Genomic DNA, 13,901 nt, shown 5'->3' with positions numbered 1-13,901 from the left:
GATCAACACCCCAAAGCTTGACAGTCATTATTACCTCTTCATTGGTCGACATTATATCAACTTTACACAGTTTTGATGCTGTTTTATGTCTGATGATCGTGTTAGATTACATGTGGAAGCATCTGTTGTTTCGGTTTCTTCTTCACTTGTGTTTTTTGGAAATTCTGTACAGAAAATGTGTACTAGTGTCCCCTACAGTATAACAATGAAAACACGGATTCTAGGAACACAAGTATAGCTCAAATATATTTAGACTTTTTCTGAGTAGGCTATAAGTCAAGTATACTTACATGTCATTTTAAGTATCTTTCTGAGAAGTACATAAAGCTCATTTCTGAGAAGTACATAAAAAGTAGACTAAAAGTATACTTTCCTATTTTTTAGTTTAAAAGAAGTATACTAATAGCACACTTGAATAAACTTATTTTTCGTAAAGGATATGCAATTGTGTTTGAACATCTACAAGCCTTTTTATGTGTGGAACTGTCACTTTGTCTTTGCATTATAATTGAGAATATGAAGAACCAATTTTACTCCTGCATGTTAACGTGAACAGGTTAATGAGGTTCAGCAACTTATAGAGAGAATTTCCTTCTGTGTGGAAGAAGTGAAGCTGAGACATAGTGCCATTTTGACAGAAATCAACCCACCGAATTGTGAGTACATTGAGTTTGTCTTTAGTTCTATATGCATTATAGGCACCTATGAAATATTAGGAAATTTAAAACGTTTTCCAGGTTCTATTAACCTCTGTTAATGATTATTGTTCAAAAGGCTTGAGATCAGTTCACTTTTGCTTTGTGTTTCTCTGTACAACATTTTTATGTCTATTCTTATTAACAGATGTGAGAGAGGAACTTGAGCAGTTTAGCAGTGACATCAAGCACACAGCCGATGTAATCAAGGTTAAACTAAAAGGTAATTGAATTCAAATGTTTTGGGGTTTTTTTGGAAAGGGGGGGGGGGGGGAGGAAGAAGGAATGGGACATAGTATTTTTGAAAGGCGTACACGGTGCGATTTTTGCTGTCGTACGAGCTCGCAGGCGAGTTTTTTCTCTCGGGAGAAAATCGCAGATGGTCGCAGCTCGTACCGGGTGAGAAGAATTACGGGCCGATCCGAGACGTTACGAGCACCTCCCGTCCTCCCGATAATTTTCAAACATGTCAAAAAAAATCGGATGCTGTCAGTTTAAATTTGTGGCGTATGTGCAGTTGAACGTGACGATTTGGCATTCCATCTGAAGTTGACCAATCAGAAGATGACAAAAACCACATTCTATAATCATTTTAGTTTAATTATACAGTTCTATTTTTTATTTGTTATTCCGAATGTGCCAAATTTGCCGTTCAGCTTTATGAATGAATATGCCTGTTGTATTTCCGGCAAAACGAGCAGAAATTCAGAAATGGCCTACTCCCTCAATTTCAATTCAATTCCATTTCAATTTTCAATTTATTTTTATTTCGAACTATTAAAAATGCAAAAGGAAAAAAAACACATAATAAATATACAAATAAATACCAATAAACAAACAAACAAAAAAATCTACAAATATAAATTATTATTATTATTATTATTTTTTTTTTACATATATTCAACCTGTTTGAAATAAAAAAAGGGTAGGTAGAAGCCCTAGGCTTATTAAATCCTACCCTCAGTAATTACCAATACCAAATCATTTATTTTTATTTCGAACTATTAAAAATGCAAAAGGAAAAAAAACACATAATAAATATACAAATAAATACCAATAAAAAAAAATCTATAAATTATTATTATTATTATTTTTTTTTTTTACATATATTCAACCTGTTTGAAATAAAAAAAGGGTAGGTAGAAGCCCTAGGCTTATTAAATCCTACCCTCAGTAATTACCAATACCAAATCACAATCAGCCATAATATTAATATATATTACATAATATTAATCAGCCAAAATAAATCAGACATACCATTTTGAATAATACAAAAATACTAGTCCAAATTACGTCCTACTTTATCTATCTATTAAGATAAAGAAGACAAACAGAAACAAAATCAAGCAGCATTAACAACAATGTTGAAATTCTCACTCTCACCCCCCACACTTCTGTATTTATCAAAGATAAATCTTTTATACCTACTTTTAAATTGCAACATATTAACACTTTCTTTGATATATCCGTTTAATCTATTCCACAATATCACCCCACAAATCGAAATACACATACTTTTGAGTTTTGTCCGTGCATTTTGCTGTCTCATATTTAAAGCCCCTCTCAAAGTCCCTCGAGTTCTTTATGAAGAACAGAAAGTCCATGCTTTTCTCTGCTTTTCAGCCATTCTCTTTGCCATGTCCTTTGTCTTTGTCTTTGTTTTTTTTGTTTTTTGGACATCACAAGCCACCTGCCACAAAGAAAACTATTTCGTCCTCAGAATCCATATTTTTATGAATGGCGCGAAACGTAATGCTTACGTCAGAGTTTGTAAAATCGTAGTAAATTTGTGTCGTGTGTGACTGCCTCCGTACGATTTTCGGATAAACTCAGTCGTGACATGTGCCAGAACTCACGACCTTCCGACCTTCAGAATCGCACCGTGTACGCCCGCCTTTACAGGGGAAATCATTAAGGGATGATTTGACTTGCAAATAGTGAAGCTCACTTCTGTTGTTTTATTGGACATTTTGGATAAATTTATTTCCTCTTTTTTAACTTGGAAATGTGTATGTTTTATTTTATCTTCAACAATAAATATTCTGCTAAACCCAGCTTTATATCTCCTTGAAAGAAAGCAATCAACTCTATTGTCTTTGGTTTCAACTTCAACTGTAGTACATTGTCTTGACCAGTACACTGAAGATTGTAACGCTTTTGTCACTAATTTTGTCACTGAATCTTTTGTTTCACATTTAAAAACATGATTCTGTGATTGTTCATATAGATTTAGAAGGAAAATTCTCAGAGTATGAGAATGCTAACAGCAGCTCTGTGTACTATCGCATCCAGAGTACTCAGGTGAGATGCCACTCTATATTATAAATTCAATATTGTTCTTCAGATATTTGTTTTATTCATTTTTCTCTATGTGTCTTTATTTTGTTAATCTATAGCACACAGTACTTTCACTGAGGTTTGCAGAAATAATGAATATGTACAATCAAGAACTGCTATCTTTCCGGACAAAGAGTAAAGATCAGATACAAAGACAGCTGGAAATCAGTGAGTAAACTAACACACTTTCTAACACACCAGAACAAAATGTCTTTGGTCACCACTGCCCATTGTTATATTATATTCTATTTACATTTTTAGCTACACTACCATTCATTACTTTGGGGTCTGTAAGATTTTTTTTAAAGGAATTAATACTTTTATTCAGCAAGCATGCATTAAATTGATCAAAAGTACGTAAAACAGTAAAGACATAATATTAAAATAAATTTTTACTTAATTTGAACTTTCTATTCATCAAAAAATCCTGGAAAAATATGTATCATGGTTATATATACAGTATATACTACATATAAGATAGATAGAAAAATAGATATAAATCAAACTTGATTTTTTTTTAAGGTGGCCAGGTTGTCACTGAAGAGGAGACTGAGGTTTTGCTGCAAAGTAACAATCCTGCTGTCTTTACCTCAAATGTAAGTTTCAAGGTTAACAGACAGCTGAATGCACTTTTCCAAATACTGTAAGCTTCCCTTCAAATGTTAATAGAATTCTTTGTGCGCAGATCAACTCTGGCTCCTGCATAACGGGGCAAGCACTGAATGAGATTGAGTTACGGCATAAGGACATTCTCTATCTGGAGGCCAGCATTCGAGAGCTGCATAGCATGTTTATGGATATAGCCACGTTAGTCAATAGTCAGGTACTGTAAGCTTGCTGGAGAGTTCAGTGAATTAACTAAAATAAAATGGTGCACCATGCCTTAGAACACAGTTAATAACAAACATTTCAGGACATTATCTAGCAAGAATAGTTGATTTACACAAGCGCTTTATTGAAATGAATTTAATGATCAAAATATTGTGCATAAGTGCCATGGGACTATTACCTTGCCATATCATAATTTTAATTTCCCCCCCCCCTATTTTTTATAGGGTGAAATGGCAAACAACATAGCAAAGACTGTGATGCAAGCTGGAAACTATGTAGATCAAGGTAAAGAGAACATAGAAAAAGCTACTGATTACAAGAAGTCCTGGCGGCTAAGACTGCCTATATTCAAGAGCAAAGCAAAACCAGCGACCAGCAAGGGCTCTTGAATTAATCTTGAACTTTGGAATGTATGCTGCTTGCTTTTGAGTTCTATGAAAATGAGGGATTCATACTCTTTGCCTTTTCTTTAAAAATCCCATCGTGTCACAGTACTTATTCTACGACCTGTATCTTTTGCTGATCAGATCATTTTGAGCTGTCTGTGGGATTTTCTCAGCCCATTTACAAACAAACGGCTTTTATTTGTTTCTGCTTAAATGGTTAATGATTAAGCTTGCTCTCAGATAGACAGCACTAGCAGGATTTTTCTGACGCAATATGACAACAATCAAGTGAGTGTCAAGAGGTGTGTTTACATGGACTAATGTTCCTCATTAGGAACATTCATGCTATATACATGCAATACATGCTTAATTTATTCCTGTTCTTTGGATTATTTCAGGTCTACACCACCTCTTTCAATTCAATCAAAATGTTATTCAGATTGATTGAGGTGTTTACATATAGGCTTTTCAGTCCAACTGCACCATCTTCTTCTTTTTTTCAATTTAATGGCGGTTGGGAAACATTTTGTGCATTTCAGCCAAACTGAGCCATCCGATTATAAATTGATTATTTGGGTGCATGTAAACATAGCGAATATAAAAACCCAGTTAGACTCTTATACATTTCATTTTTGTTTCTTGTAATTACTTTTATTAGTTATGTGTATTACTTGGCAATTTGCTTTTATTTTACTCATAGCTCATCCAAAAATGGAAATTATGTTATCATTTATTCACCCTTATGTTGTTCCAAACCTGTATGACTTAGTTTTTTCTGTGGAGCGCACATCAAAAATGTCCCAGTATGTTTTTGTCCATACAGTGAAAAACTGTGGGGTCCAAAACAGCATTTATAGTTAATTAATATATGGCAAAAACATTCTTCAACATATCTTCTTATGCAGACGAAAGAAAGTAAAAAAGGCTATTAATGGGGGTGAGTAAACAGTGACTGAATTTTCATATTGGGTGAACTAACCCAACTAATGCATCTGGATTCAGAATATCTGATTATTGTTTAAAAATACAAGTAAATAAATAAGGACAGTCACATGTGTAACATGTACAGTCACAGAAAGTCACTTTGCTACTTTTTCATTAAATTGTTTGCTTATCATGCTGTACAGTTTTATTGTAATTTAGATAATCTAAAAAAAAACAGCAATATTGTGAAATGGTGTTACATTTAAAAATTTAAATGTTTTTGCAATATCAATGTTTTTTTTTTTTTTACATTTATTTAATTCCTGTAATTACAAAGCTGAATTTCCAGCAGACAATACACCATTTCTTCAATGGCACATGATTCTTTAGAAATCATTCTAATAGGCTTGGTGCTCAAGTAATATTTCTTCTAATTATCACTGTTGAAGATAGATAGATAGATATACAGACTAAAAGTCTGTTGGTTTACCTTAGCATGTGTGTAATCTCAAGAGGAACTGATGCGTTCAAAACACACAAAGTCTCGTCCCACATGCAGACATGAAGATATTAATAGTTCTTCATTCCTGACAAAGGAAGAATAGCTCAGCAGGGACAGGTCTGTTGTTTCTAAATATAGATTTACACTTGACTCACACTAGCCTCATAACACTATAAGTGTTTATTATTGTTCTCCATATCTAAGCATATCAAACCACAATACTTCTATCCATAGAAATACCTGCAGCATATGCTTTGTCTAAAGTCTTCTGGTTCAATTCTTCATTGCCCATTTTGACTCATCTCTGTTCATCTTTACTCTGCCATATGGTCACTCAGCAAGTAGCGACTGTTGTGGAAGCTGTAGGAGGGAAGAAGATTTAGACACACATACTCTGTGTCTTTGCTGTTTGTGCTACAAAAAGCAGGTTTATTCTGCATCTTTCAGCAAAGATACACCATGGAGAACAGGCAGTTTCTCTCTCCCTCTTTCTCTTTAATTTTGCACACTGTCTCACATTCACACCTTGTTACACCTCGGAGAAAATGTCAAGGTCTCACTTGCACTCGATCTTCCTGTAACGGTTAAATTGTCAAAATGTAACAGATGTAACAGAACACACAGTTTTCCTTAACATTGAGTTGAGCTGCTGTCAACAGGGCCTCAGTACGAGAGGAAAAGACCAGCAGACATCAAACAAAAAGGTAAGGAAAGACATACAGCCTTGTATTCCTGCACAACTTATTTAAAATCAAGAGAAACACCATTATGTGTCATTTTAAGTTCATTTATGCAGGTTATGATTTATGTATAATTATTCATTTAGAGGTTATTCAGGAATTTATGTCAGTTCACAGATGTATTTTAACCTCTGGCTGTGCTATATGGCCTTATCACTGTCCCGGGTCACCTGTCACCTCTATTTGCTGTTTACTGCGTTCTGGTCTGAATAGGTGACATGTCAGTCTCACTGCTAGGTGGTGAACTGTATGCAGGTGTAATGTGTCTCAGTAGGGGTCTTAGGAGCAGGGCAGAGGGCAAGAGCAGCCATTTTCTTATCACTAAACAGCTGGGATCCCCCTTTCTTTCTCACACCTATAGCTGCCTCAATTCAAATGTATATATATAGTGAGGAAATATTCTGAGAATGTTTTATATCTGTGTTTTGAATATTTTTAAAAGCAGACTAGATGAAACGGAGGATATTGTATTATTTTTTTGTGTGTTTGGGTCTGCAGAAACACAGGTTTACAGCATGAATGTAAAACAAAGTTTGTTCCAGTCATGGAAGCTGATTGACGGTCGATAGTTCAGAATAGCACACTAGCATCACTGCAGGGGCGGTTCTAGGAGGGGTGGAATCAGATCACACCAAACTATTCGGGGTGAAATGCAAGAAAAACATCCCCAGCTGCTAAATTCACATCTGCGTTCGCTGGCTGGCACAGAGACAGATACGCACACGTTTTTAAAGCACCAGCGCACTTACAACCAATCACATACGATTCTGTTGAGTTTATGAATGCAAGGACCAATCAGAGGTGTTCAGATGAGTCCTCGCTGAAACACACTTTTCCGTCACCGCAACAAATTGAAGATGTACGAATGCAAGTAAGATATTAATTTCACAGTGTTAACAGCTTTAGAGATTATTATGGGAGTTTTTGAGTGTGCTTGAACTGCTGGACTGAAGTGAAAATGTTCTTTGATTATGTAAACGTTCTTTGCTCTCTTTTTGTACAATGAAAGTGTTATAGGCTAATTAACTTACAATGTTTTTATTAAATTCACATTAAATACAAAGTCAGTCGTATCAAAAATATTTTATGGTGTGACACCCATATCTGGTACTTAAGTAAAAAGTTAATAGATTACACTATTAGGCTACTTTAAAACTAACATAATCTATAAAGGTGCAAAATGCATTTACTTGCACATATTTGAGAATTAAGATATTTCATGATATATTTTGGGAATATTTTGAATTAAACATTTTTTTATAAAACCCCTGCTGAAAAAAACAATAGACACCAATAGAAAATGTGTAATGGGTTTTACTGGTTATAGTGGGACTTGTATTGGTTTTACTGGAAACTGTAATGGACCCTGTTGGTCTCTACTGGTAATTGGTTGCCTTCTATAGATGGCTTGTTAAAACCAATAAATCCTAATGGAATATGTCCCAAGACACACTACAGAAAACCATTTTTAATGTTATGAAAGTTGATGGTTTGTAATGTTATTTGTTGTGGAAACCATTCAAATTTTCTGTGATGGTTTTATTGGGTTTTTTTTGTCAGTAGGGACATAAGCCTATATCAGTTTGTGGCTGCTGGATGTCACATGACAAGCATGAGAGGCCCCCAATTAGTGAAGCTAACCATTACTAGGCTATAACTAATATCAATGTACTACTGGTATATGTAAGTAAATGTATTTTGTAACTAATTTTTACCATTCTGTATGACATAATCACCCTCCCAGTCAGTTTGTTGGAAATAATTTTGCTGGGGGGCAGAAATAGACAATAGGACTATGACTGGAAAAAATTGCCTAAAATATAAATTACTTAGTATGAACGTCTTGTCTGTAAAGTCAAGGCTAAATGTGATATCACATTGTACTTAACGAATTGGGATATCACAAACACACTATTAAAGCAAACTATTCTCTTAAAAGTTTGTTAGGGTTCAAATGATAAACTTAAGAGCAGCTAACTTAATACATCAACAAAAAATCATAATGCTGAGACAAACTGGTTAAAAGCTATAACAAAAATAGCTAAGAACACGGGTTAGTTCTGAGAAAAGACCGACCATCATTTATGTTTACAGTTTATATTTTGTTTTGCCACTAGTTATCTAATGTAATGAGTTTCATACTTTACATTTTGGCAAGTGTGACCTACACGTTCAGATACTTACAGATGGACCACCATATTGTATGTTTGTGCAAGATAAATGAAGTATAATTCATTGTGTTAGTGTTGTAGGAGATGCGAGGTCAAAGGATTGACGTAGAGCAGCTTCTCAGGCAGTCACAGACTGAACTGCTGTGGATCCAGCGACAGCTGTCAATCATAGCAGCAGGAGATGCCAGTCATGCCCGGGCCCAAAAGAAGGTGAGTAATCCTTTTTACACTTTTAATTTAAAATGTACACTTGCACAATCTGATCCCTAATGGTTTCTCATACGCAATACGTCTAGTAGCAATGATGGTTCTTTTACAGAAGATGGCACCATCCTGCCACATATACATTCACGCAGCCTAACATCCTGACCTACCAATCGGAGTACAACGAGCCAGCCAGCCAATGGAGGGTGTGTGTGTCATGTGTGGAAATGACAGGTGATGCACGTAGACAGAGGGTGTGGTTGCAATGCAGTGTCCTATCAGGATCATCTTGAAAGTGTAGGCTTGGTCCCCTCCCTTGAGAATAGACATGCCATCTTGAACTGAAGCATTTGTAGAGGACTGCCCCAGTGCAGGGGGGTGGGGTGGAGGGGGAGAGCACTACAGGAGCAGCTGGGGTTGCTTGGCAACAGAGCAGAGGAGACTGTAGCACATTCCATATTGGGAATCTGTTTCCATTTTTTCCCCAACAAGACCTGTTTCCTCAGCACAAAGAGTGGCTAATGGCCGGGATGTGCCTACCATGCTGTCTAAGTAATCCCTCTTAATGCCCCTGTGTGCATTAAAATCTGATGTAACTGTGTGATATTCAGAGACAGTGAACTTAATTTCCCCTTGTTTGGTGTGAGATGAATGGAGCAGAACGCCCCTGTTTTTTCCCCTCTGTTCCTTGAGATAACGCAAACAAATCACAGTAGGGCAAGATAGCAATACCAACATTTCTAGGTGGCATATGGATAACAAGATAACCCAAGATGCAGTATAACCCATGTATGTGAAAAATTAAATATGGTGTCCATCTTAAGGTTCGTGAAGAAAACCAGGAGGAATGTCTAGCTACAATTTGTTTGATTCTGTTTTTCTTATATGCTTAAAGCCTTTATAAATTAAAAATCTAAACCTGTATATTATTAGTTCAAATGGGAGGAATGGCTAATGGAAATGGCACACATGGGAAAAATGTATCAACATTTAGTAACTATGTAAATAAAAGGGTTTTCAAATTGGGGTGTCAGTGGAAAGGTTCTGAGAAAATAGTTTAAAATTTAAATAAATAATAAAAAGATGGACAATAACAATACAAATAATAATAATTATAACATTATATAATAAAAACAAATAATAAATAACTAAAAAAGGTAATAATAAAAAGTAGTCATTTACAAAAAAATGCTAAATAGATAATATAATAAAACAATACAAATACAAATGTATTATTTTATTCTAAATATATTCATAACAATACTCTTAATAGTTTGTAGAACTAGAGGTTTTTATATACATACGTATTTTTTTCTTGATAATATTTTATAAATATCTTATATTATCTGCCTTTATATTTAAGGAAGGGGTTCTTCACAAGGGGATCATCATATTTGGGCCATCAAAACCCCAGATTATGTCACTAAAATAATACTAATAGCACTACTGCAAATGATGAGATGCATTGAATTGGCTTTTGCAGCATTAGAAAGGCCATGCGTGAAAAGGCAAATGATTTACACATCAGTGATGGGAGTGGCTCTACACTTCACTGCTCTCCGTGTATGCAAGTGTTGGGATACAGAGAGAAAGCCTGTGTGTGCGAACTGTAGGAGAGCAAGAGAGAGTATACCGAGGAGCATGCGCAATTCTCTATGACCGTGTGTGTGTGAGAGAGACGGAAAGAGAAAGAGATCAAGAAAGGGAACGCACCGTTCTGTTGCACCACTCCTAGAGAGCCTGGAGACACTCTCACACTGTCTGACTCCTGTTCCAGCTCAGGGCTTCTGCAGGGACACACATGCACGCATGAGCACAGAGACACACACCACAGACGTGTCGTCACTGCCACTCCTGGCAGCCGGTGATATGTGGGAGTGCTAAGGAGAAGAAGGAGAGGTGGAAGTGGCTAGCGTTAAGGTACAGTACACACGCAGATCATGTTCGATATGAATGAGATCAGTAGCAAAGAGAATGTGTGTGTAATGCCGTGCCGTTATGCCTACATGTCGCCCTTCCTTGGCTCAGAACAGAGCGTGCGCTGGTTCATTCCAGCTCTGGAATACTGCAAAGAAAGGCAAGAGAGCATCCTACAGGATATGGCATGATCCAGATGTGCAGGGAGACATTTGACCTGGCGGCATCTGGAGTCAGGTGGTGGATTGCGATGATGTCTTGTTGCTTAGTCTTCTACAGGAAGTTCAGAGGATGCAAACACACAGATAACCTGAGGATACAAGTTGATCCGTGTTAATAGACATCACCCTTTTTTGGTAGGGTTGACTATCGGCTTGATTTGTTCGTCTAATGGCTCATTAGTTTCCTGGTTAATGCTTTCATCCCACTTGCAGGGCTTTTCACTTGTTATACATGAGAAGTTGGATACATTGAGCTGTGTGTTTGACCAGCCCGTGTTTTTCCGTAGCTCTGCTGGCTCTGGTTGGGTTGGTACTGATGGGGCAGTAGGTTGACTGGCTGTGACTGAGTATGCTAATGTAGTGTAGCATGCAAACCAGCTGGAGACCTGGCACACACACTACAGTGTGATTGGTAGTATTACTATTCTGATACAGCAGACTGTTTACTGAGATTATGTAAGATCTCTCAGTTCAATCCACACAGACACACAAAACAGAGAGCTTTGAAACACACAGAATGTGATTGGCAACTGTTGTGTTTCTGGCATTGATACTACAGGCCAAAAGGCTGGCAGTTGATTTGAGTGTTTAAAATGTGTTTAAGGCTTAATTGTATGTGTGTCTCATTATTAATGATGCTATATTTGATCCACCAACTGTTATCAATGTTGGCTAGTAATCCTTTTTTGTTGTTGTTGCATTTTCTTTAAACTGAACTTCTTAATGTTTCTAGCTAGATGCAAAAAGCAAAATTTGAGGAATTTTTTCTGTTAATTTTAAAGAGAAGGAAAAATATGAAATATGATGATTATGATAAAATATTATGTGCTACATTTTGTAGGTTGCAGAATACAAGATTATAAAGAGAAATGGGGAGAGAGATATGATGTCAAATGGACAAGAGGAGCTTTTCAGGTTGCATTTATGTGGGCCATAACCTTAGCTTAGCTATATCTTGCTTTTAAAATATATAAATTTTCAGGGTTCAGTAAGAGCCACATTGAATGTTTGCCACTATGCTTGATAGTCAGTACTTTTCCTAAACTGTTAGGCCCTGTCCACACGAACGCGGTTATTTAAAAAAAATATTTTTCTATGCGGTTTGGCCATTTGTCCACACGCAAACGCAGCACCAGGTCACTGAAACCAAACATTAAAAAATAAAAACTCCTGTCAGGGTGAAGATTTTCAAAAACTCCGGTTGCAGGGTTATCGTGCAGAGTTTTTGGCTTGTGACGTCGGAGCCTGCGCTGTTATCTCCGCCTACTGGAAACTTTTTCAAGCTTCTGATTGGCCAACATGGATTTACGGTAGCGATTATATCGCCACCTGTTGGTTTGGCATGCTCTTGACAGTGCTTCATGGCATGCTTTTGCGTTTTCATGTGGACGGAGATTTTTTTTAAACATACCCATGTAGGTGACATAAAAAACATACCCATTGAATCAGGTGTGATAGATGAGGGAGACGTACAAAATGTGCAGGACTGGGGGTACTCCAGGACAGGTTTTGAGAACCATTGCTCTATTTGATAACAACACGAGTTCTGACATATCACATAAGTTCATTTTATTAAGCAGTAACGGATTAACTAATGATGTGCTGTTTAGTTTAAATTGTCCTATTGAGACTTTGGCACTGTGCAGCTCAGTTATGTTATGTTATGTAAATATAATTAATAATGTATCTGGCTTAACAGATTTAGCACTGATAACATATGAATTATGTACTTCGAAAGGGAATTCAGCGATCTCAGAAGGTGTAAAAGTAATAGTTTTTAGCTAGAGGTTTTTTTTGGGAGAGTTTTTCTGGTATTTCTTGAGTGACCATGAGTAGGTTACATGGTCTGGTTTGGGATCAGATCCCTTCTAATGCAGTGCTTCAGCTTTGTTACAGTGCCAGTGTTCCTGTCAGCACGCACAGTTGGCAAGTATCAGAAAAAACAAGCAAACGCTCAATAATCTGGGCGTGATTCTTTGCAGCCTAAATTGTATCGGTGTAATGCGTAAGTAACATCACAAAGATTTATTTTTTTAACTAGAAGTCTTGGGGTTATACTCACAGCATAAACAGTTTCATTTATCTATTTTTAAGGAGTTTACCCACACAGATTATTTAAATATTTCAATTGTTTGTTATTTACATCTTAAACCTTTGAAAGACACACTGTGTAATTTTTGCACCACTAAAAAAAAGTAATGACTGTTTTCGAACAGGTTTTCTGAATCGTCTGATAGTCTCTCACCATACTCACACCTGAGCCAAAGTTGCATCAGACTGCTCAAATTAGCCCAACAGCATCCAAAAGTGCCACAGAGCCAAACTATTATTATTTTGCAGGGAAATACAGGCATACAAGTGGTTTACTTATAATTGACATTTCTGAGATGAGCGGGACCATTTTAAAAACAAATAAAACTTAAAGGGCACCTATTATGCAAAATTCATTTTTAAATGTTGTTTGAACATACAGTGGTGTGAAAAAGTGTTGGCCCCCTTCCTGATTTCTTATTTTTTTGCATGTTTGTCACACTTTAATGTTTCAGATCATCAAACAAATTTAAATATTACACAAAGATAATGCAAGTAAATACAAAATGGCATTTTTAAGTCATGATTTCATTTATTAAGGGAAAAAAGCTGTCCAAGCCTACGTGGCCCTACGTGAAAAATTAGTTGCCCCCTCCTGTTAAATCATGAAAGAACTGCAATTAACCACATTATTTTAGAAAGCTGAGTTAAATTTCACTAGCCACACACAGGCCTGATTACTGCCAGACCTGTTGAATCAAGAAATCACTTAAATAGAACCTGTCTGACAAAGTGAAGCATGCTTAAATAGCAACACATTATGCCACGATCTAAAGAAATTCAAGAACAGATGAGAATCAAAACAGTTGACATGTATCAGTCTGGAAAGGATTATAAAGCCATTTCTAAGGCTTTGGGACTCCAGCGAACCACGGTCAGAGC

General features: G+C 36.3%; 1 protein-coding gene across 1 annotated transcript in view; it reads left to right on the top strand.

The window, feature by feature from the left end:
* Positions 1-5,402, top strand: part of LOC107565383 (syntaxin-2-like) — an 8,121-nt gene extending 2,719 nt beyond the window's left edge. The window contains exons 3-9 of the mRNA XM_016250600.1: positions 557-656; positions 844-918; positions 2,923-2,996; positions 3,092-3,200; positions 3,555-3,628; positions 3,718-3,855; positions 4,088-5,402. Of these exons, the coding sequence (XP_016106086.1) occupies positions 557-656; positions 844-918; positions 2,923-2,996; positions 3,092-3,200; positions 3,555-3,628; positions 3,718-3,855; positions 4,088-4,252 (735 nt within the window). The 3' untranslated portion in view covers positions 4,253-5,402. The remainder of the gene's footprint in view (positions 1-556; positions 657-843; positions 919-2,922; positions 2,997-3,091; positions 3,201-3,554; positions 3,629-3,717; positions 3,856-4,087) is intronic.
* The last annotated feature ends 8,499 nt before the right edge of the window (positions 5,403-13,901 follow it).

Source organism: Sinocyclocheilus grahami, unplaced genomic scaffold, assembly GCF_001515645.1.
Source record: "Sinocyclocheilus grahami isolate Dianchi unplaced genomic scaffold, SAMN03320097.WGS_v1.1 scaffold998.1, whole genome shotgun sequence".
In the NCBI taxonomy this organism is placed as follows: domain Eukaryota; kingdom Metazoa; phylum Chordata; class Actinopteri; order Cypriniformes; family Cyprinidae; genus Sinocyclocheilus; species Sinocyclocheilus grahami.
Note: the sequence above shows the minus strand (reverse complement) of the source record. Positions and strands in the feature narration are given on the sequence as shown.